Source organism: Adiantum capillus-veneris, chromosome 18, assembly GCF_014529385.1.
Source record: "Adiantum capillus-veneris isolate H3 chromosome 18, ASM1452938v2, whole genome shotgun sequence".
Classification (NCBI taxonomy): domain Eukaryota; kingdom Viridiplantae; phylum Streptophyta; class Polypodiopsida; order Polypodiales; family Pteridaceae; genus Adiantum; species Adiantum capillus-veneris.
The window spans coordinates 90,317,431-90,342,906 of NC_140948.1; the positions used below are offsets into that span (position 1 = coordinate 90,317,431).

The following is a 25,476-nucleotide window of genomic DNA, read 5'->3' on the forward strand; positions in this document are numbered from 1 at the left end:
CTTGTCCTTCGTTGACGAAACCGCGAGGCTGTATTACATAAACTTCCTCAAATATGTCACCATTCAAGAAAGCAATAACAATTTCTGATTGATGTACATCCCAACCAGAATGAGCTGCCAATGCACATAGAAAATACACAGCAGTCATACAACGAGTGGAAGCAAAAGTCTCTTCATAATCTATGCCTTTATGTTGTGCATAACCCTTTGCAACAAGTCGAGCCTTATGGTGATCGATCTCACCATCCGGCTTGCATTTCAACTTGTAAACACACTTTGTACCAATGGCCTTTTTTCCATGAGGCAAATCACATAGAGTACATGTGTCATTTTCTATAAGTGCACATATTCTGATTGCATGACATCCATCCAATTTTTTGAATTATGTGCTTCATCAAAAGATAGAGGTTGATCAAGATCATGTAAGCTAAACACAGCCAAAGCATAACAATCTAATGCATAAGATGCATGGCGAGAGCCTGAACGAGTACGACTAGACAAAGGTGCATCCAATTTACTATCATGCAAAGTGTGCACCAGCCATTTTGGCATACCTCTAGCCTGCTCATTCTCATCCCTTTCCTCGTCAAGTACGTCATGTACATCTACATCAGTAATAGGCTGATCTCTGACATTTTTGGAAACCCCCATAGGCTGTACATTTGCCTCATTGAAATTTACATTTGAACTTCCACCACTGAAAAGAGGCAACAAAGTTTCATAAATGTCATGTGAGCTTACATTACTGTCTCTAGTGTATGACAACAAGGGTTAAACAAAATCTTCCACAAATACTATACCCCGTGAAACCAAAATATGTTTAGTTTGTGGATGATACAACCTATAACCTTTGCTTTTAGCACTATAACCAACAAAAATACATTTGACAGCCTTATCATCCAATTTTTTGTGTTGCACTTGTGGCACTAAACCATAAGCCAAACAACCAAAAACACACATGTGCTCAATAGATGGCTTTCTATCATGCCATGCTTCGTATGGAGTCATAGACTACAACATTTTTGTAGGAAACCTATTGAGTACATAAAGTGGCACACATGATAGCCTCGAGCCAAAATGAATGCAGTAAAGCTTGACTCTTGACCATACATCTTGCCATTTCCGTAATAGACCTGTTTTTTCTCTCAGCAACACCATTTTGTTGAGGAGTATACGGCACTGTACATTGGTGTTTTATCCCACGACTAGCCAGAAATGCGTTAAATTCATGAGACATATACTCCCCCCCTCGATAGGAACGGAGGGTGCCCATAGTACATTCCGATACATTTTCAGCCATAGCCAGAAATTGTTTGAAGCGCATAAAAACTATGGACTTCTCTTTAAGCAAAAATACCCATGCATACCTGGAGTAATCATCAATGAAAGTCACAAAGTACAGGTAATTGCCCAAGGACGGAGTTTGCATGGGCCCACAAACATCACTATGCACAAGCTCCAACCTGTATGTGGCCCTAACTGAAACATCCTTTGGAAACTTAGAATGATGCATTTTACCCAGAATACAAGATTCACAAACATGTTTGATAGGTGCTTCAAGAGGTGGCAAAGAAGCAACCATATCAAATTTCTGCAAACGCAGCAAACTAGCAATATTCAGATGACGAAAACGTGCATGCCGCAAAGTTTTGCATCTGAAATAGCCCTTGAATCTGCAATTGCATTTGCAAAATTTTGTCCACACTTGTCATACAAAGTGAGCTTATACAACCCACAACACAAAAGCCCATATCACTAGAATGGTAACAGGACACTTTTATGTCCTTGGACACTTTTGTGTCCTGTTAAGTGACCATTTTTCTTGAATTATTTGAAGAGTATGAAAATGATTTTCTAGGTGCTATATATCCACAAAGTTGCCTTATGAGCTGGAAAAAACTTAGCATTTTTTTTGGAGTATCAATCTCACCATTAATCTTACTCTTGCACAACATTTTTGAACATAAACTGTGTGAAAAAACGGGTCCTGTTTTTGGCTTTTTTTCAATTTTGGCAACTATACCACTCTAAACTTTATGTTTGTGAGGTTTAGATGGCTAGAGGTTAGGCCTTCATAGTTCTCAACATGTTTTGATGCTTGTAGGGAGAGCTAAGTGTCAAAATTGAAAGTTATGACCAATTTACAAGAATTACATAATCCTGTTTTTGGCCAAAATTAGCACTTTTATGATTTTTTTGGTGGCTTTCTTGATATCCAAATTCAATTTTGATTGTGTAAGTGTAATGTTTAACGTAAAGCTAATCTTCCTTGAGTTTTGGGGGACCTAATATGCTATATAGCATAGTATATGATGATGGTTGAGTTTTTTGATTGCTGAAGAATACGATACATTTTAGAGTAGCAAGTATAACTTTCTCAATATTGCTAGTTTCTTAGGCCAATTGTGTGTATTTTGAAGGTAGTAACCATATCTAATCATAGACTACAAACTTGGCTAGATATTGAGTAGTTTCTATGGGTTTCTAGAGGTCATAATGCTAAACCCAGTTTTTTCACGTTTGCTGTATTTAGCACTTTATCATTGCCCCCAAGGTTCCAATTGTAAGAGATCCATTATCCTTTTAACATGCTCCATGGCTCCTTTTGAATCCAAAGGCCCAAAGGTAACTAAGAAAACATGTATATAGTATCTGTATTGAGCGTGACTATAGAAACTTTGATGATAGGTCTGCAGAATGACAAAAATGCAACTTTTTTGTACCTATTTTTTTTGCCCAAAAAAAATTTAGTGAGGTAAAAGCAACCATATGTGTTGGTCACCAATGTATTGAAGTTAACGGGGCATTTTATCTCAGGTCCTACAAAAATCCCCTCTCTTATTTATATGCAATCAACCGTAAGAAATTGTTGTTTTGGGCAAAATGCACTGGTCCATCAACTTTTGAGGCTTGTAGTGACCAAGGGATGAGAAAAATTACAAGTTTCTTATTTTTTCCATATGTAGTAGTTATTGAACTATAAGCTCATGAAAGGATTTTTCAAAATGAGTGGATCTACTATGGTTTTGGAATTTTTTCCCAAAACCGTGAAAGGACACTTTTATGTCCTGTTAGGTTACCATTCTAGTGATATGCAACAATTTATCACCAAAACTGAGATCCTGAATTGTGCATCTATCATCCACAAATTTGGCTACAAGTCCAAGTCTAGCAAGTGCGGATACAGACAAAAGATTCTTCTTGATAATAAGTACATAAAGTGCATCAACAAGTGTAAAAGAACTTCCATTTTCACCAATAAGCACAATCTTTCCAACTCATTGAATTGGATAAGAGGCATTGTTGGCACAAGAGACTAAATTCCCATGAGGGACAGACTCGAGAGAGGTGAGAAATTCACAATGTGAGGTAATGTGCTTTGTAGCACTGCTGTCGCAATACCACACATGTGAATCTGTAGCAACTAAAAAGAATGCATCATGGACAGCAGGATTGTAAGTGCACTCTACACTAAAAGCCCATTCTGCATCAACATCAGCATCACAGTCTCCTTTCACAGAAGACTCAATAATGGTTGCATTTGTAGTGGAACCCAACATTTGCAAGGGACCACCCTCTTTCTTCTTAGCCTCTTTGGCCTTCAACTTAGGACACTGCTTGATCAAGTGATCATTTGCTTTACAATAATTGCAATGCATCTTCTTTTTTCCCTTATCACCATAATTTCCATACGAATTTTTGTCAGCAGAAGCATTAAGAACATAATTTTTGCCACACGCAGTAGAACCATAAGAAGTGGCTGCATTGTTGTTACCACCCTTTCTTTGAGAAACAATAAAAGCCTGTTCAACTGCACTGCCTAGTCCTGTTATTTTGGAAAGTTACTCTTGCAACATCAATGTGTATAATGCATCAAACTTGACAACTGCAAGATTTCCTTGGGTCACAAGTCTCCAAGTACTAGCAAAAGTCTGGTAAGAATCTGGTAAGGCATCAAAAACAGTCTGCACAAGGGAACTGTCTGAAATGATTTCACCTACAGAAATAAGTTGCTCATTGATATCCTTGACACTAGCAAGGAAAGTTTCCATATCATCTTCTGTTGAGATGTCGAGCTCTACACCTTGAGCTGGCATCCACTACGGGTCTTGGCCGCTTACAGCATTTACTCACTGGCGCATTAGGTGACCGACATGGAGGATCTCTGCCAGTGATTCTACAGCTGGACTACACTTATAGTGCCAGCCTAGTACGCTTCTAGCGAGTTCACACTTAGTGACCGCATGTACATATGTGCTACTTTTCAGCTTTACCACTTAGTCATTTTGTACTCTCTTTTCTGTGAAGAAGAAGAAGAAGCTTTCCATTTTTGTGTGCATTGTGCTTGTCTTGTGTAGCTCTCTTGCATCCTCATTCTTTACATGGTATCAGAGCCTGGTGCAGGTAAGAGAGGCTAAGAGAGCAAGAGCATCACAATCCCTTCGTTCGCAATCCACGACCAGATTCTGAACAGGTCTCCAAAGTGCAGTATACAGAGATTTACTGTACAAGTACAGTGGTTGTATGTACGCTTGATTGTGGACACTCGTTGAGTGTAGGAAGCGTTACAGGTACCACGATAGCAGGTTCAGCAGATTTGCAAGTTTTTGCAAATTGCAGCTATTTTGTCTTAGTGCTTCAAGATGTCTGACGGTTTCAGTCAGATTGTTACTGAGAAGCTTGAGAAAAATAACTACCCTGCATGGAAGTTCAGAATAACAAATTTCCTAAACGGAAAAGGTTATTGGGACTATGTAGAAGGAGACAATGAAAACGAACCAGAGATTCCCGAAGCAAATGCTACAGCAGAACAAAGGAAAGCTTTGAGGGACTGGCAACAAGGCCAGAGCAAAGTGATGTATTGGCTTTCTATGAGCATCACAGATGGCATGATGGGCTATCTACAGGATGTTGAAACCCCCGCCATTGCATGGAGAAACTTAGGCAGAGTGTTCAAGGTGAACACCAAGGCCAGGAAGCTTCAACTAAAGTCGGAGCTAAATCAGGTTAAGAGGAACAACATCTCCATCAATGATTATGCTTTGAAGATCAAGAGTATCATTGAGGCTCTTGGATCTATTAAAGTCTCAGTGGAAGACGATGACATTGTCCGTGCATGCTTGGATAGTATAGGAGATGAGTATGTACATTTTAGGTCTTCCATGAATACAAGAGACGACATCCCCGTGTTCCAAGACTTGATTTCTATGCTTATTCTTGAGGAGAAGAACCTTGACACATCTTCTTCTCATGGCAGAAATAATTCTGAACAGGCCTTCTATTCTAACTCCAACAGAGGTAGAGGTAGAGGTCGTGGTCAAGGCCCAAGGGGTTGTAGGGGCCAATTTCTGGAAGGTCAATCAAATCAAAACAATACAGGTGGCAGGGGAAACCAGTCTCAAGGCAGGGGGAGTCAAAGAGGTCGTGGTGCAAGATCAAGCAGGCAGCAACATACTCCAGATAGTAGAGAATGTTGGACTTGTGGTGAAAGAGGTCACATGTCACGTGACTATCCAAAGGGAAAATCAAGTGGAAAGAGAGAACAGGGCAACTATGCATCTACTAGCAGAGATGCAGATGACAGCAAAGACGAGAGCATGTTTGTTATGCAGCATGTAATGAATACAATGACTGCAGAGAATTCCACCCAAGATGATGTTTGGTATGTGGACTCAGGTGCCTCTAATCACATGACGTCTCGTGGAGAGTGGTTTAGAGATATGCGCAAACCAGATGTGTCAGGCTATGTGCAGACAGGAGATGACACAGCTCACCCCATTGCTCATGTAGGGGACATACCTCTAAATACGAAGAGTGGGAAATCAAAGTACTTAGCAGATGTACTTCATGTCCCAAACATTACAAAGAATCTTGTTTCTGTTGGAAAAATGGTTGAGCAGGGTTTGCAGGTTCGTTTCAATCCGAATGGATGTTATGTAGAAGATTTTGAGAATGGCTATAAGCTGATCACAAAGGGAAAATGTGTGGGCAGAATGTTTACGTTGAATGTAGACATGCCTGAGGTAAAAGCTGCATTATTTGCACAGGGCACAGGTGTTGTGGCTGATGTTGACATTTGGCACAAACGCATTGGCCATGTCAATGAGCAGAGATTGCGCAGCATGCAATCAAAATAGATTGTAAAAGGTTTGCCCAAATTCAAGGTGGATGGAATGCATAAAGTGTGTGCAGCATGCCAGTTTGGAAAACAGTCAAACGGCTCATTTCCACATGAGCGCAATGCATGTAAAAAGCCACTTGAGGTGGTGCACACAGATGTTTGGGGTCCAACGGATACTGCATGTATACATGGTTGCAGGTATTATGTCTCTTTCATTGATGACCATACAAGGAAAGTATGGGTCTACTTCATGCGTAACAAAAGTGAAGTGTTTGGTCACTTTCAGGACTTCAAAGTCATGATTGAGAAGGAGACAGATATGTAAATCAAGACATTGAGGTCAGATGGAGGGGGAGAGTACTTCTCCAATGATTTTTCAAATTTTCTGCGAATGAATGGTATACGTAGGCAGTTTACATGCAGATATACTCCACAGCAGAATGGGGTCGCAGAAAGGAAAAACAGGCACATTGCAGAGGTTGCACGTGCATTGATGAATGAGAAGAACATGCCTCATCATTTCTGGGCTGAAGCCGTAAATACAGCTATGTACATTATGAACAGGACACCTACAGCTGCGGTGCATGATGTAACGCCTGAGGAAAAGTTTACAGGTACAAAGCCTGATTTGGCACACTTGAAAGTGTTTGGCTGCATAGCTTACGTGCATGTACCAGATGAGTTGCGTAGGAAATTGGATCCTAAAGCAGAGAAATGTATTCTTGTGGGATATTCCCTTGAACAAAAGGGGTACAGGTGCTACAATCCTACTACACGAGAATTACGAGTGAGCAGAGATGTAGTCTTTGATGAGATGAGCAGCTGGTACAGTAATGCACATGGCACTATTGGGGCTGATGTAAAAGATGATGTGGTTGTACAAAATGTGAGGCCACAGTCATAGGTTTTGAGTGGACCACAAGAGTCCTCTTCTCGTGGCTCTGTTGAGAAACCATGGAATGGTAGACTACGTACGTAGGTTACTCCACCAACAGGTACAAGGAATGTATCACGAAAAGGAAAGGAAAAGGTTGATGAACCTCCCTTTATGGCTGATGCATCATCAGGTTTTTCACATGTAGACATGGATTCAGATGGTTCTGAACAAAGTCTTGATGAGGAATTTGGAATTCCGGCTGTCAGGACACCTAGTGTAAGGAAAGTACAAGAAGATGCTAGAGGGCAAAGGAGTGACCCAGGACCGCACAGATCTAATAGAGTCAGAAATCCAGTTCAGAAATTGACTTATGATGGGTATCTAGCGCATCACCAAGCCTACATGGCTAAGGTGATACAGGATGTGGAGCCCACATGTTTTGAGGATGCAGTTGGAAATGTGCATTGGGATGATGCAATGAATGAAGAGATGGCTGCATTGGAAGCAAACGACACATGGGAGTTGGTGTCATTGCCAAGTGGCATGAAAGCTATTGGCTGTAAATGGGTGTATAAAACCAAGCATAAGGCTGATGGTAACATTGAGCGTCACAAGGCAAGGCTGGTCGCAAAGGGTTATGCACAGACGTATGGCATAGACTATGACGAGACCTTTGCTCCAGTGGCAAAGATGACGACTGTGAGAGCTGTCATAGCAGTGGCTGCATCTAGAGGATGGATTATGCATCAAATGGATGTAAAGAATGCCTTCTTGAATGGTGAGTTGCAAGAGGAAGTGTATATGGATCAGCCACCTCGTTATGTCAATCCAGGTTACCCAGATTATGTATGCAGACTTCTCAAAGCTTTGTATGGTTTGAAGCAGGACTCTAGAGCATGGTATGACAGGATTGCCAAGTATCTTGTCAGTATTGGTTTTAGGAGAGCTCATGTTGATCATTCACTCTATGTACGTGAGAGTGATGTGGGGATTGTGGTCATTACCATATATGTAGATGACTCTATTATTGTTGGTGACAATGCTATGGAGATTGACCATGTGAAGGGTCTTCTCAAACAGGAGTTTGAAATGAAAGATTTAGGCGAGTTGCGCTACTTTCTTGGCATTGAGGTGATCAGGACTCCAGAGGGTGTATGGCTATCACAGAGACAATATGCTTTGGACATGTTGTCAAAGTATGGTATGGCTGATTGTAAGCCAATTTCTTTTCCCTTGGATGTGAATGCAAAGCTGAGTGCAGAGAAGGGTGATGTTGTTGAGGATGTCAACATGTACAGGAAGATTGTGGGTAGTCTAATCTACTTGACTATCACGAGGCCAGACTTGAGCTACATAGTGGGCTTGGAGAGTCAGTTCATGCAGCTTTCGTGGAAGCCACATTTGGATGGAGTACGACGCACACTTAGGTATGTGCAAGGTACTCTTGACTACGCATTGTTCTATGCAGCAGATGCACCATTAGCATTGTATGGGTATATAGATGCAGATTGGGCAGGTAGCATTGTTGATAGGAGATCTACGAGTGGCTTCATGTTCTCTTTTCGGAGTGCTGCTGTTACTTGGAGCAGCAAAAAGCATCCTACGGTTGCTTTATCGAGCACAGAGGCCGAGTACAGAGATGCAGCAGTTGCGGCGTGCGAGGTAGCTTGGCTACGCACATTACTTGAGGACTTGGGAGTGTAGGTGGACCAGCAAATTTTCATACATTGTGAAAACCTCAGCAGCATGCAGTTGGCTAGGAACCCAGTGTTCCATGCCAGGACCAAACACATAGAGCTCCATTACCACTACGTTCGAGAGCGAGTGTTGGCGGGTGACATCGACTTGGTCTATGTCAGCACAAAGTAGCAGATAGCGGATATCTTTATCAAGGCCCTCGGAGCTGAGAATCTTCGACGTTTCCGGACTATGCTTGGACTCTACGACATGCAGAGCTCGAGGGGGAGTGTTGAGATGTCGAGCTCTACACCTTGAGCTGGCATCCACTACGGGTCTTGGCCACTTACGGCATTTACTCACTGTCGGGTTAGGTGACCGACACGGAGGATCTCTGCCAGTGATTCTACAGCTCGACTACACTTATAGTGCCAGCCTAGTACGCTTCTAGCGAGTTCACACTTAGTGACCGCATGTACATATGTGCTACTTTTCAGCTTTAGCACTTAGTTATTTTGTACTCTCTTTTCTGTGAAGAAGAAGAAGAAGAAGCTTTCCATCTCAGATTTTGTGAGCATGAACTATGGTATAAACCAAAGCCAGTGATGATAGAAGATGAGTATGAAGAGCAAGAGAATGTGCGTCATGTTGTTGATAAGCCAGGACCATCAACAAGAACTATTTCAGGAGGCATTATTCCACACACACTCGCACTAGCTCATGTGTGAAGTAAGAAGACTCTCTCCTTCCTTCTCAAGCTTTAATGGAAATCTTGTTACCTACTCCAAGCTTGTGAGAAGGGAGGCCTACACCAATGACTTTTGGCTTTGTGATGCAAATCCAACCAAGAGCCAAGATTCAATGCATTCTCATCTCCTTTACCATGGTAAATACTAAGCTATGCTATGCTAATATGAGTGATTATGTGAGGAGATGTACATCTTTCTCGTAAGACTACTCCTTATTCCTCTCAATCTACTCTCATACCCCGCTAGCTCTCACCATCTTCGAAGGTGTGTGAGGTCTTCTGTCTCAGACCGTGAGGGAATTGATGTTGTGTTTTATAAGTGTTTGCTTAGTGCTTGAAGTTTCCATCTTCATTGCACTAGCTAGTTATTGAAGGAACACAAAGAATTGTATTGTAGAATGTCTCCCTTGATGGGGGAAACCTATAATACAAAGCCTTTTGGAGGGGGAACCGGCTACATGAAAATCTGGTCCTCAACTGTTGTCAATAGCTTAATTTCTCTCTCTTTTGAAATATTGTTCATGCCTATCTAACTAGGTGTTATGCTTTTTGTTGCTCTCTCCACCCAAGCACTCTTGCTATGCTCATTAGAAATCTATTCTAATGAAATTCTCACTATGTCTATGCTATTTTCCGCTAGACACAAGTTACTAGGCCATTAAATGTTACAATTCAAACCGATTGGAAGGGTCGAAAGACCAATTGGGTTGAGATTCTACAAGATTTGACTGCAAACTACGGTATCCTAAAGGGCAATACAATATTTTAGCAGATGCAGTAAGCCAAATGTCTCAAGTAAATTCAATTGCTCTTACAAAAATAAACAATGAGTTTTTGGAGTAATCCAAATGTCTCAAGTAAATTCAATTGCTCTTACAAAAATAAACAATGAGTTTTTGGAGTCATTACGTGGCAACAAGTGTGCACAAGATGAGTCATACAAGAAGGTGTGGAGTGTAGTGTCACAAAGGGATCCATCACACATGTGGAGTCATTACGTGGCAACAAGTGTGCACAAGATGAGTCATACAAGAAGGTGTGGAGTGTAGTTTCACAAAGGGATCCATCACACATGTGGAGTATTTTTGGGTTTGAGAGCTGCACACACAATACAACAAAGAATTAAGGAGTCTTTTTTAAAGGTGGTCATCAAAGCTTGTGTTAAGCTTTGCTAAAGAGGCCTATAGTGTCTCCAAAATAAAAGGCATAACCACTTACGGTGAAGGAAGAAAATCAAAGAATAGAGAAGTTTTCAATTAAAGTTGCAGAGACGTGCAGAATAAAGATCGAGAGGAAGATGATGAATCGCCGTGGGGATGGTGCATAGCTAGAGCAATCAAGTTCTGAGAAGGTTCAGCTATGGCAAAAAGAAAAATTTACACAAGCACAACATGAAGAGAAAGGAGAAGACACATGTGGTCCTAATGAGGTTAACACATGGTGTGCAAAATTGCAAGTTTGATTAATAAATGAACCGATTGGAGGAGATATAGCTAGTGCGATAGAGAAGGATGCATGAGGAATGGCACAACAGAGGCAACATCGAATATGGCTATTTGACTATGGCAACTAGAGAAGCAACAAAATCTTTTGGATATGGTGTTCTACTAAGAAAGGCCAGTGAGGAAGAAGAAGAGATTCACGTAGGTCATGTTTCTCGCAAAAAAAGATCCATGCCATTGAAGAGCCATGATAAGATATCAAATCGTTTTGCAACTTTATAGGCGATTGTAGGCTCCATGGATAACAAGCTAGAGTAGTTTTTTTCTAGAGAAAAGTTTCTTGTGGTAAGCGAAGGGTTCATTCACACACGATCATTTTTTTTTTTTGGCATTTTATGTGATTGGTGCCACCTCATCCACAATTGGCCAAAACAGTTTGCAAAAATGATGTTTACCCAATGCATTATGAGGGTAACCATACTTGAGCATGCGAGCTCAAATCGAGTAGTATTAGAGCATTGAGGGGGAGTTTTGAGAGCAATGCTAGTGTGGGTGATTGTTGGAACACCTTGCTTAAGAGGAGGTGTTGAGAGTGTAGCCACAAATGTAAGTCAAGGTGAGGGGTATCTACAAAAGAAGCCTCACACATTGTAGTTTTGCAAGTGATATGCAATAGAGTGAATTGTTAAGTGTGCTAATCAATCTCTCTCTCTCTCTCTCTCTCTCTCTCTCTCTCTCTCTCTCTCTCTCTAGCCATGGAGTTCTGGGTGTGATATAATCCACCTTAGATTAATGTTGAATCATGTTTATGCACCATGTCTAATCCCACTCTAATTTCAAAACAAAGGGCAATGCCAACAAATAGTAAGTTTATATCAAGTTAACCCCAAGGGTTGTGATGAGCTTTCACCCTTGTGTCTTGCTAAACCTTACATGCGCATGTGATCTTCCCACGCTCCTTTTGTTTTATGCATCTGATCTCCAAGAACATCTGCATGCATACTTACTCAATTGTCCGTATTAATTAAGCATGAACCTCTCTATCCTACTCGTAATCCTAGCCCCTTATTTTTTTCCATAAAGAAGGTTTCAAAACCAAGTTTCAATTATAAGTTCATTTACTACTCCAACCAAAAACTTAATATAGAGAAACTCATACCATGGAATATACAAGAAACTAGGTGCCCACAAAGTCTTTACTCCTACGTTGATTTTCTAGAACGAAACACACACACACACACACACACACACACACATATATATATATATATATATATATATATATATATATATATATATATATATAGAGAGAGAGAGAGAGAGAGAGAGAGAGAGAGAGAGGAACTAATATTTGCCAATTGGCTATTTTTTAAGAGTTTTCCCAAAAGACATTTTCCAAACGTCTTTAAACATTTGCCTAATTTTTGGTTGTTTTGATTTTTAGAAAATATTCGCCCAATTTTGAACATTTTAAGGCATTTTTAAACCATTCACCCCATTTTCTATTGTTATAATCTCAAATATAAGGAATATTCGCCAACTCATAACACTTGTAAATTCTTGAAGTGCTCTTATTTTTCACCATATATATATATATATATATATATATATATATATATATATATATATATATATATATATATATATATATATATATACATACATACACACACACGCGCGTATAGAGGAAGATAGAGAGATAAACAAACTTGCATGAGAGAGAGAGATGCATTAAATTGTAAATCATACTATCAATTGCCACTAATTCACTTAGAGTTAGTTCAAATCTATAAAGCTAGTTGTCCTACTTGACCGATGTTAAGTAAAGATTATTTAACATACAAATCAGAACAATGCCGGGGCCGCCCTTGCCTTAGGGCAGTGCCAACAAATACTAAGCTTAGACAAAGCTAATCCTAGGCATTGTGATGATTTTGCCACTCTAGTGTCTTGCCAACTATTATGAGCGCACATGATATTCCCATGCTCCTTTTGTGTTTTCTTGCGCATCAGATCTCCAAGCACACTTGGAGGCAAAATTACTCTATTGTCCATGATAACTAAGCATGAACGTGTCTACCCTACTTGTAATCAACCCCATCCTAAATGCTTAATTTATTTGCTAAAACAAGGGTTCCAGAACCAAATTTTAATTCTTTATAACTGCAGATAATACTCCAACCAAAAATTTAATATACAAAAACTCATAGCATGGAATATGCATGAAACCAAGTGATCACAAAGTCTTTATTGTTAAAATGCTGATTTTCAAGAAGAAGAAACAACGTCTTTACACTTATTGTAATTATTAAGAATATAGTGTAGCATTATTAAAATTTTATTCTTATAATCTCTCTCTCTCTCTCTCTCTCTCTCTCTCTCTCTCTCTCTCTCTCTTTTAACAAGCCCAAGAATCTCACTTTCACACACACACACACACACACACAAACTTGAGAGAGAGAGAGAGATGGATTAAAATGAAAATCATACCATCAATTGCCACTTCACTTAGAGTTAATGAAAATCTCTAAAGCTGGTTGTCAAGCTATTTTAACATCCAAATCAAAACAATACCCGTCCCGCTCTGGTGTCTTGCCAATTGTTACGCGTGCACATTAATCTTGCCATGTTTCTTTTGTGTCTTCTTACGCATATAATCTCCAAGCACACTTGTATGCAAACTAACTCAGTTTGTCCATGATAATTATGCCTAAACCTCTCTACCCTACTCGTACTTAGGCCCATCCTAGCCCCTTATTTATTGACTAAAAAAGGGTTTCAAAATCAAGTTTCAACTATAAGTACATTTAATACTCCAACCAAAAATTTAATATAGAAAAAATCATACCATGGAATATGTAGGAAACTAGGTGATCACAAAGTCTTTATTCTTGTGTTGATTTTCAAGAAACAAAACCAGACACACATTGCATTTATACGCATACACACACAGACATGCATAAATACATAAATAAATAAATAAATAAATATATATATATATAGAGAGAGAGAGAGAGAGAGCTACATAGTTAGACTAAGCCAAATGCTACATAGTATCTGTTGACATTGATGTAACGTTTGGTGTTTTTTCTTTTTTTGAGAGAGAGAAGGGTTTCAAAACCAAGTTTCAATTATTTATATCTGCATATAATACTCTAACCAAAAAGTTAATATAGAGAAATTCATACCATGGAATATGCATGAACCCAAGTGATGACAAAGGTTTTATTCTTAATATGTTGATTTTCAAGAAGAAACCACAACTTGGGGCTTGTATCACTCAACCTGCAAAACAAGCGCCAAGTCCATTGTCAGTTGCAATCAATAGAATTGCCTGCCCAATTGTCAGTTGCAATCAACTACATGACCTTAGATAAAATGTCATTAGAAAGAGGCTGTCTTCAAAGTGCACATCTTCAAGGATGTCTAGCATCTTTCCACCCTCAATGTATGCCTACAAGCGACATTTGATCTCTAAGCACGTTCACATGCATACTTACTCAATTGTCTAGGTTAATTAAGCATAAACCTCTCTACCCTACTCTTAATTAAGCATGAACCTCTCTACCCTACTCTTAATCAACCCCATCCTAGCCCCTTTTTTCTTTGTTGAAAGAAGGGTATCAAAACCAAGTTTTCACAATAAGTGCATTTACTAGTCCAACCATAAAACTAATATAGAGACTCATACCATGGAATGTGTACGTGATCACAAAGTCTTTATTTTTATGTTGATTTTCAAGAACAAAACTAGAGACACACATTGCATTTATACTCATATATATGTATAAATGCAATTACTACTCCAACCAAAAAATTAATTTAGAGAAACTCATACCATGGAATATGTAGGAAACTAGGTGATCACAAAGTCTTTTTTTTTTTTTTTTAAAGCAAAACTCACAATTGTGAGTGAATTATATTGAACAACCCAAAAAAATACAAGGTCTTGTCATGCTCTTGTTAAGCCATGACATCATTCAGAGACCATACATCGGCTATCAGGGTAGCCACCCCTACCAACCCACCCCCTCCTCCTTAATACACAACGTGCATAATCATGTCATTCTGAGATCTTTTATTTACCGATGACCAAGATTAGCCCCCATCCTAGGCATTCCCTCTATCGACAACAAGGCACAAGTAGTCCTAGACCAATCCTCCGATTGTTGCTTGTGCCCGAGTGTCCATATTAGCACTTTGCTTTCTTGTATAATTTTTGCAAAGCTTGCCACCTCAAAACCTCCTTCAAACACACGGCGATTCCTTGTCTGCCATATATTATGTAAGAAGAAGTATCTGACGATCTGAGTGCTGACGAGGAGTGCAGGACTACTTGAATTCTTACCCATAAGGAATAGGTCAGTCCTGAAAAGACTAATCCTCCATGTTCTTTGGACCCACTTGCATATTTTCCCTGCGAGGCCTTTGATAACCCTGAGCAACCAAAAGGTCAATGGTTTTCCAACTCTTGTTGCCACTGCCCCATAAGTGCCCAAGTCACTTCAGACCCTTATTATTCAGCTTCCTGGCTGTCTCAATCCAATAGGGAGTTTGTGGCGGATCTACAACTTTGGAAAGCCAGGGGGACCAATGCAAAATGGAGTTCTTGATGTATCTGGCTTCTTCCCCCCACTTTAAGACTCCTACTGCTCTATTGCATTTTCTTACCAATTCTCCTGAGCTGCCTCCCAGTCTTAAGGTAGACTAGGCCGGGGCAAGCAGTTTGTCATGAACCTCCACCCCTCCCCACTTTCCACCCTTCGAGCCAAGTTTAGCTGCTTCAATCATATCTCTGATCATGACAACCCAAACTTGATCCTGTTTAGCCAAGGAAATAAAAAATTTGGCACAACAAGCTTCTGCATGGACCAGAGGGTTGAGAATTTCGAGGCCTCCTTGATTCCCTGGCCGAGCAACTGATTCCCAATGGGCCCATTGCCATGGCTTGGAAGATTTCGTGTTATTTTTCCATAAAAACCTTTTTACTGGTTTCAAGAACTCTTTCCAATGACACTTAGCCATCTTCAGAAGCGGGCTAGTGAAGGCAATGTAAGGAATCGTAAAGGCATTCATCACTTTTATCCGACTTAGGAATGGGAGAAGAGCATACTCCCACCTACTCATTTTTGTTTTGATTTTTCAAGCACCCATTCAAATCTTTGCTTGTGAATTACGTCCACCCCCAAGGGGGCTCCCAGATATCTAAAGATATTCCCTTTTGTGACAATCTCCCCCGACCAGACAGAAGGGTCAAATGAGTCATTTTTCGATAGGGAGATCAGCCTTGACTTCTCTATATTACACTGGGACCCTGAAGCTACTGAGAATATTTGTACAATCTCCAAAGCTTTTCTGATGACCTGGGGGCACGCCTTCAAGAAGAGGAGAGAATCATCTGCAAAAAGTTTTGCCAATAGTTGGCTATTTCCTGGTAAGGCAAGGCAAGGCCTTGCAATTCGCCTCGTTCCGCACTAGCTTCGAGCGTCGTGATTAGAGGATGTGGTCCTATGGCAAAAAGTAAGGGGGCCAGAGGGAACCCCTGCTCAATACCTTTTGACCTCAAAAGAGTCCACAATTCTATTGTTGAATAGGAGCTCTGACTGGCTTCCAGCCCCCCATTACACGTACCGGCCGACATAGGCGAGGCCCAAAGCCCAGAGCTTCTATGACAGCTTCTATATATATCCATGTTATTCTATCATAAGCCTTGTCCAGGTCCAACTACAGCAAAATGCACTCCTGCTTTGTGACAATTGCGTATTCGATGCCCACCATTGCTGCCAAGATGTTATTGTAAATGGACCTTCCTTTGATGAACCCATGTTGGTGGGGTGAGATGATCTTGATTAATAAGGGGGCTAGTCTAAGGGCTACTGCTTTAGCTATAATTTTGTAGGCCACCGACATCATCGTTATAGGGCACCAATGTTTCAGTTGAGAACAACAAATCTGTTTTGGGATGGGTTTGATAAGCCCTCTCTTAACACTTATCTCCAATGAGGGCCTTCGATCACAAAGTCTTTATTCTTATGTTGATTTTCAAGAAGAAAACCAAAGACACATTGCATTTATTCTCATATATACACACACACACCCACACGTGCGCGTGCACACACAGACACACAAAGAAACAAACTTGCATTATGACAAAAGGAGTGAGAGACACATAAAGAGGGAGGTGGACTAAATTGTAAATCATACCATCAATTGCCACTTCACTTAAAGTTAACTCAAATCTCTGAAGCTGGTTGTCGTACTTGACCTGACGTTAAGTAAAGCTTTTTTAACATCCAAATCAAAACAATGCCCCTGCCTTAGGGCAGTGCCAACAAATATGAAGCTTAGACAAAGTTAACCATAGGCATTGTGAGGACCTCTCACTCTAGTGTCTTGCCAACTGCTATCAATGCATGTGATATTGCACGTTTTGTGTTTTGCTTGCGCATCTAATCTCAGAGCACACTTGCATACACAATACATTTTAATACATACATATATATGTGTGTGTCTGTGTGTTTGTAAATATTATTATTCTTATTTTAATCCTCTACATATATATGAATACATAGAGAGAGTTCGGGGAGGCAAGCCTACCTAAATACTAAGAGTTGGAACATCTTCTGGCTTGTATCGCTCGGCCTGCACGTACCAAGCTCAATTGCCGGTTGTCGCAAGGCAAAGACTCTTCACATAGCTTTGGAGATCTGGCTTGGAAGCCAACAGAGGAGAGGTGACAATTTCTTGGGCGAGGCGTGCACAGTCAAGATTGCGTTCTTGAATCATTCGCCAAGCTTGCGAGACGGCGACGTGGATGGGCACAAGACCCTTTTGCTCCTTGCAAGTGTGGGCGTGGAGCTGATTTACAATGTTGAGGACGGCATTCTGATCCTTCTCGAACTCCTTTGCAAAGGAGATGATGTCATTTATGCAATACATGTACTCACCCGCAGCTTGGTGTAGTTGGTGAAGGAGAGAGCTTTGGAGCGCCTCCTCATCTAGGTCAATGCCCAAGCTATACTCCGTCATTAGATAGAATGGCGGCAATGCATACGTATCATTGCGTAACTTCATGTACTCCTCCACACTGGCCGACTGCATCTTGGAGGCCACAGTGATCCGCCGCTCCTCTGAATGGGCTTGCACGTATGCAGTGAGGCTTACCTGAAAGCGAGCTTCCTGACTGTGTAGCATTCTCTTTTTTAGTTCCGCCCACCATTCTCTAGCCACAGTAATGCAGGCCGGCTCCTTCCCTTCCAACGATGTTGGCATTGCCTTGTCGTCACAAAACAAAGCATCGAGGACACGCTTGCACAGACTTTCCACTTGGAGGACCCCACCATCTTCACCGGTGCAACCGTCCACCTCATCATCGAACAAAAAGAGCCAAAACATGAATTGGCCCAATGCAAGTAATCGGCTGGGTGGCTCTACCAACGCCATTGGCCACATGGTGAATGCCAGTTGATCGATGCGAAGCTTATGCAATGCTTCTATGTCATGAGGGTTGAGACTCTTCTCTGCCCATGCGTGCAACATCTCTTTTGCAATTGCATGCCTCGGATGGAATGTAAGCGGAAAGAGGTTGTCTTCAAAGTGCATCTCTTCAGGGACGTGTGGCCGCTTTCCATTTTCCATGCTTGCCTACACCTCACTTTTGTGCATGCAAGCTTTCCTGCAACTCACTGATTGAGAATGCTTTCATTTAGACGGGATTTTTTGTGGGCTTTATATCATGCACCCTTTGCACCTTGCAAGAACAAGCTGCTTCAGCTGTACCAAATTTCAAACTATTTTTGAAAAAAAAAGGCTTTCACCTTTGAATTTACAACACACACACGATCATAGGATACCATTTTTCTCTCAATCTCTCAAACCCCCCCCCCCCCCTCTCTTCTCTCTCTCTCTCTCTCTCTTCCTCTCTTCACATACCATTTTTTATGTGTAGCCATGGCGTGTAGTCGAGGAGAGGGGTATGTGGGGAGGGGGCATTGAACGCAAAGAACACTTTGGAAAAGAAGGATATACTACTTTGAAAAACAAGGATACCATCTCAATAGACCACTTTCACAAAGGACCACTTTGAAAACAATAGCATCTCAACACACCACTTTGAAAACATGCGTGCCTCCTAGGATGGGGGAAAATCGTAATTAAAAGATCTTAGAAGAACATGACAAAGGACCCTATGTATCAAGGATAAGGGGGCGAGTTGGGTGGGGTGGCTGCCCTGATAGCCGATGTAATTGTGGATGCTCAACACGAACATGACAAGACCTTGTAATTATTTGGGTTGATAAATATAATTCACTCACAATTGTGAGTTTTGCTATTAAAAAAAAAAAAAAAACATGCGTACCAAATTAACAAGCTCATAAGTCTACCTCAGTAGGCCCGACCAATTTTGGAAATGGGGTCTATTAGATGGTATCTAGGGAGATACCTTTGTGAAGCTAAGTGTTTATAGGGGTGGTAAATGAACGGAGGGAGACAAAAAGATCTTTTTTGTAATGGGAAGGGGCAGATGCCGCGTGGGGCGAAGACGCGGACAAGGGACATGGAGAGCAGGCAGCACGAGAAGTGCTCTCTCTCTCTCTCTCTCTCTCTCTCTCTCTCTCTCTCTCTCTCTCTCTCTCTCTCTCTCTCTCTCTCTCTCTCTCTCTCTCGCTCGTAGGTCGGTGCAGGGCAAATGGACGTAGTCCTTGACGGGCGGCTTTTAGGGTTTCCTGCCTAGAAGAGGGCGCTCGCAGCAGCAGGGCAATGGGAAGCGGGCAAGCACAAGAGCGATGTCAACAAAACGGGGTTGGAGGGTTGCTGTGGCGCAGAATTTCACAGTTTGTGTGTGTGTGTGTGTGTGTGTGTGTGTGTGTGTGTGTGTGTGTGTGTGTGTGTGTGTGTGTGTGTGTGTGTGTGTGTGTGTGTGTGTGTGTGTTTTTGATTGCTACTGCAAATCACTCTCCCCTTTCTCATTCCTCTGCATTGGACGCTCGAGGTGTAGCCTGGTAGTCAGGGGGGAGATGCGTAGACTTGTGTGTGTGTGTGTGTGTGTGTGTGTGTGTTGTTTCTCAGCAGCCTGCCAGGCGGAGACGATGGCGATGAGAGCAAGAGGGGGTTGAAGACTGGAACAGGGTGGAGCAAGGCCGATACTGGAATAGGGAAGCGAGCGATGCCCTGTCTGAGCACGAACTGATAAGAAGCGAGCGCAATAGCTATAGGTTTTCTGCATGCTGGTGGGGGCCTACCAACAAGGCCGAGGGGAATGTGTGTGTATGTAGGAACTGGGGCTTTGGGCAGCTAATGGTGCATGGGGACAGAGGATAAAGGATAGGCTATGCTTTTTCTAAGCTATTGGGAGGGAATCTTAAAGTTAAATTAATGGGTAAGTGTAGAATCGACCGAGTAGGCTCAATTAATTATAAGTTATGGAACAATTCTCATACACGAAAATGGTGTTTTTCACATCATCTCTCGCTTTACAACAATGAAAAATTCAAGGAAAAACATTTAGCATGAAACAATCTTAGTGAGAAAAACTTTCATACATGAGACAAAAGTTGTCCAACTCTCCCAAGTCAGAAAAAGACAGTGATTTTTTTGAGTCTTACATTAGTATTGTAATTCACATGAATGAAAGTCATTGCATTTTCTCAAAATCATTGCATTTACATTCTGTTTAGTTTCAAAAATGTTTTTGTCCAGAATGTTGCTTCACTGCCACGAGCCTAGTGGACAACAACGCTTGTATTCTCCAATCTCAGGAAGGCAGACAAATTTCGGTGTTCATTAAAAGTGTGCCTCAGCTTAGCCTTGAGCCCGTTGCAAAATCAAAGTAGCTGGTTGAGGGGACGTCAAGAAGGAGAAAAATCCGATTAAAATACATGGAAAATAGTGTAATTTTGCAAAAATACCGACTAGTATTGTAAAATTGCCGGTTCAGATTTTTCTTGGAGGGATTTTTGTATATTTGTGAAAATGATTTTTCTCGAACACTGCGTGACACAATACTTGATAACATGAACCTGCAAGATCATACCTTTAATACCGGCCCCCTATCACAAACCATGTGCAACTTTATGCATGTGTAACTATATGCAGGTGCAATTAGAAAGGGGGAATGGGCCGACACAAACACAAGGGCCTATCTATAGCTCAAGGTATCCACAACACCCCTATCCTCTCGAAAAACACCTTCAAAAAAGCTCTTGCACTAGCAGACCACCGCCTGCTCAATTTTCACTGCTCACAAACTCCACAAATCCATCACACAATGCACACCTACTGCCACGGCTTGTCTCCACCCTTACACACACTCAGAGCCGGTCAATCTCACTCTCTCACACAAAAAGAGGGGAAGGGGAAACAACAGCAAGAGGGGGCATGGTGACTTGATTGCACTTCAAAAAGCATGTACACTCTCTTGCACTGCCATTACCATGGTCATTTTCACAAGAAAATACAAAGGGGTTAGTTTGTCAGAGAACTCCACTTTGCAGGCTTCAAACGACAAAAAAACAGCCCGGAAAAAAGCCCCTATTTTGATTCAATTTTGATTCAATTTTGACTTGTATAGGGGGGGTCTTCAATTTGAAAAATTGCCCTCTCATTGGTCTATCTGGTACCCTAATTTGGTATTTTTGGGAAGGGGGCACCGCCTTGCTTCATCTGCTCAATCCTTCTCTCTTTTGCACTTTGGGGGGTGCAATAGCGATGTCGCTATTGCCCCTAGGCTTCTCTCTTCTTCTTTTTTTCTCCTTCATTTTTACCCCTTTGTGGCCCGGGCCTAGCTTTGCACTGCTTTTTTGGCCCAATTTTGGTCCTCTTTGTCCGACTCACACTTGCCTGCTTTGCCCTTTCTTCTACTCTCTCCTCCTTTGCTTTTGGTTCTTGTTCGGCCAGCCTTGAAATGGGCCCTTTGGTCTCCTTGCCTTTAGTCCTTCTAGCCACTCTTGGGATCTCTCTCCTCCTTTCTCTCTCTCTCTCTCTCTCTCTCTCTCTCTCTCTCTCTCTCTCTCTCTCTCTCTCTCTCTCTCTCTCTCTCTATATATATATATATATATATATATATATATATATATATATATATATATATATATATATGCTCACTCTCCGCGGGACCCTCCCCTTTCCCTAGCAATAGCGAGGTCGCTATTGGGGGGGGGGGGGGGGGGGGGGGGGGGGGGGGGGGGGGGTTCCCTGCTAAAGGTTTGGGGCCCTATGGCCGCGGGAATGGCCTCTCATCGGGCTACCATGTCACCAATGGCCAGACAAGCGCGCGCAGCAATGGCGCCGCCTTCAACCCTCCAAAACACCGGCGTTTACGCCCTACGCCGCCAAGCATGCGCTCACGCAGTGCCACTCATCCGCCATAGCTCACGGAGCTCCAAGGGGAGCTCGCCCCCCTTTACACAACCCCAAATGGGCTCACGCCCCAGGTTAAATAGCCGGAATCTTTAACGTCAAGCAACGCATGTGGGATTAATGCGCTCTGTGTGGAAGCCTTATGGCCCATGACCTCAAGCCCACATATTTAAAACCCTCCACTTTTTGGCCTTCTTCCCTCGGTTCCCATGTTTTGCCAAATGGTTGGAACGTCGAACTGCCAAGCCGGGTTGGACCTTCACTAAGTCAATCCCGTGCCATGCAAACCTCATCATCTTCGGACTCCTCTGATCTCGCTATCTGAGGCCATAAAATACTAAAAAAAATACCTGCCATTTTTTCACTACCAAATGCCCCCAACTTGATCCTGTTGTATCTTGCTGACCAAGTACCCGATTGACGAGCTGTCGATTTGTGATAGCTCCACATGATGCATACTACCTTCAGGAACCTTGGCAACGCCAAAAAAATGCCAAATGGTGCATTCTCCGATACGGGCAAGTGGGCTCATAACTGGCCCCCGAAAAATGTTCAACTGATCATAACTTGCTAACCAGAGCTCCGATTCGCAATCCGAGAAGACCAACATGCTCCACAACTTGAGCACTGCACATGTATCCACTGACACCTGCCTGGGCCACCTATCTCTAGCTGCCCTATCCGTCGGGGATCTGCTAAACCTTCTACCTTTAAACTGCAATATCTTGAGCATCGGGGTTCCGTTTGATGAGCCGTCTGGACCGGCTTCTACAGCACATTGAACACTACATTCCAGAGCACTGACTTGTCATTTCAAGCACCTCCATCTGTCATCCCATGTGGACCATCCTACAGCTCTTTTGGCCCAAAAAACCGCATGGAGCATACACTTCCGCTATCCTTTGGCTGCCTAGGGCTTTGGTACATGTCCTAGCCTTCTACAGTGCACCTGCCTACTGCCTTTGCTTGGCATAGACCATCTCCTAGCTCGGATCAACTTTGGCTGCACCATCATTGCCTAGCCCCCTCGTCAAACATTTATGTTCGACCAAAAGCATATGTACAAAACTTTAAAACTGGCACACTAAAATGACGATTAAAAGCACTCGCAAAACCATAACTGTATGTACAAGCTATGTACAGAAGCTTCATCTCCTTTCTCTTGCACACCGCATGCTTTAGGTGGGTTGCCTATCCCCCTTGACTACAATTTGCTTCACCTCAGGTACTAAATCCCTCTTGAAATACAGTTTGAGCCGCACACCATTCACCCTATTCCTAAGAAGCTTGCCATTTGCTCTTACCAGCTGATAGGTTCCATTCGGAAAGTCCTTTTGCACTTTATACGGACCTGTCCACTTCTTCTTGACCTTCTTCTGGAATGTGAAATCCAAGTAGCTTTCATACTTCATGACCAAGTCTCCTTCCTGTATCTTCTTGTCTGGCAGGTTCTAATTGAACTTGGCAACCGCTTCTCTCTCTACTTCACATAGTAGTCTGTCGCTGCCTCTCTATCTATCTGCAAAGCCTCTAAACTGGCCTATCCGATCCTGTAGAACTTCTTGTTGAGTGGCATTGACATGCCGCATACCATTCAAAGCACCTAGCTCCGCATGCACCGGCAAAAGAGCCTCCTTACCATAGACTAGCTCAAATGGAGTGAAATTTGTAGCTACTTTATAGGATGTCCTATACGCCCACAAACACTTCTCTAGATTTTTTTCCCACTCAGATTCCTCCTTATACACATACTTCATTAACATCCTGACGATTTTCCCATTAGCACTCTCGACTAGACCATTGCATTGGGGGTGATAGGGTGAGGAAAATCGATTTCTAATCTTTAGCTTTTCCACTAATGCACTCATGAGCTTGCTTCTAAACCCCTAACCCCTATCAGAAACTAACACCCATGGAACACCAAAATGGCAACAGATGTTATCGAACACAAACTGAGCCACCACACTAGCATTTACTTCCTTCACTACTTTGGCCTTGACCCATCTTGTAAGGTAGTCAATGGCTACCACCACGTACTTTTTACCGCTAGTAGACTTTGGGAGAGGGCCTATGGCATCCAGAACCCACTTCTCAAAAGCACTTTGTGCGATGATGGCACCTTGTGACACCGCTACTAGTCATCTTTCACCTATAGTCTGACACTCGTGGCACGTCTTGCACCAGTAATGTACGTCCTTCACTATGGAAGGTCACCAAAAGCCTGCTCTAAGCACCCAAAATTGAACTTGGTCTTTGCCCTGATGTCCACTTTCTTCGTGGCATTGTTCCAGCACCATTCCCATCTCTTCTTTGTACATCACCCTTCTAAGCACTCTGTCACGCCCATAGTTCATGAGATCTTCACCTACCAGTGTGAATTTGCGGGCCTTTTGCACCACTCTTCTCTTTTGCAACTTGGACAAACCCTCTAAACATTGCCCTGTACTCAAAAAACCTTCAATCTCCTTTAGAGTCTCCCTACCTACATAAGTGGCTGGGGCCACATATAAACTTGCAACATACACTTGTACTTTGCTACTTGTTGATTGGTTCTACTCTCTTCTCACATGCTTGAATTGGACCTTTTCAAAAGACTTCAGCATCTTCTTGATGGAAAAGAACCAATGCTTCAATGAATCTCGCTTTACCTGCCATTGGCCTAATAGTTGCTTGATGACTAGCAATGCATCTCCCTTCACTACCAACCTTGAAATGCCAAACTCTATACACTGCTTTAAACCCAGATGCAGAGTGAGATACTCCACCTCATTATTGGTATGGACATCCTCCAGATCATACGCCTTCAAAAATACAGCTTTACCGTGTGGGTCGTGTATCACCACACCTCCTCCTGCCTTTTGTACTACCCTTCGATATGCTCCGTCGAACCACATTGTAAAAGCATCCTCCAAACTAGGCTCCTCCTTAGTTTTGTCTCGCACCACCCTTGGATAGGCTGGTAAATCAACGGTTTGCTAACAAGAATGTCTGCCAAATGAGACCAACTCGTGTGATCTACCTTGAACTTGAACTGGAACTCTTGCAGCTCCAACACTCACTTCATAATCCTCCTTCTTGGATTCAAATGTAGCACTACCTCCGGTAATAGATTATTTGCTATCAACACAAAACACTTGCGCACAATCAAATGCACTTTGAACTTCTTGCAAGCAAAGACCAAAGCCATCACCCATTGTTCTGCCTCGGTGTAGGTAACCTCTCTTGAACCACTGCCTTCTTAACTTTGGATTTA

General features: G+C 42.1%; 1 protein-coding gene across 1 annotated transcript; it reads right to left on the reverse strand.

Annotated features, from left to right (window-relative positions):
* Positions 1-17,395: 17,395 nt before the first annotated feature.
* On the reverse strand, positions 17,396-18,715 carry LOC147436008 (sesquiterpene synthase Agr3-like). Its single transcript, XM_086488081.1, has one exon. It carries the CDS (start codon positions 18,501-18,503, stop codon positions 17,523-17,525), a length of 981 nt encoding a protein of 326 aa, XP_086344207.1. The 5' UTR covers positions 18,504-18,715; the 3' UTR covers positions 17,396-17,522.
* Between the last annotated feature and the right edge of the window lie 6,761 nt (positions 18,716-25,476).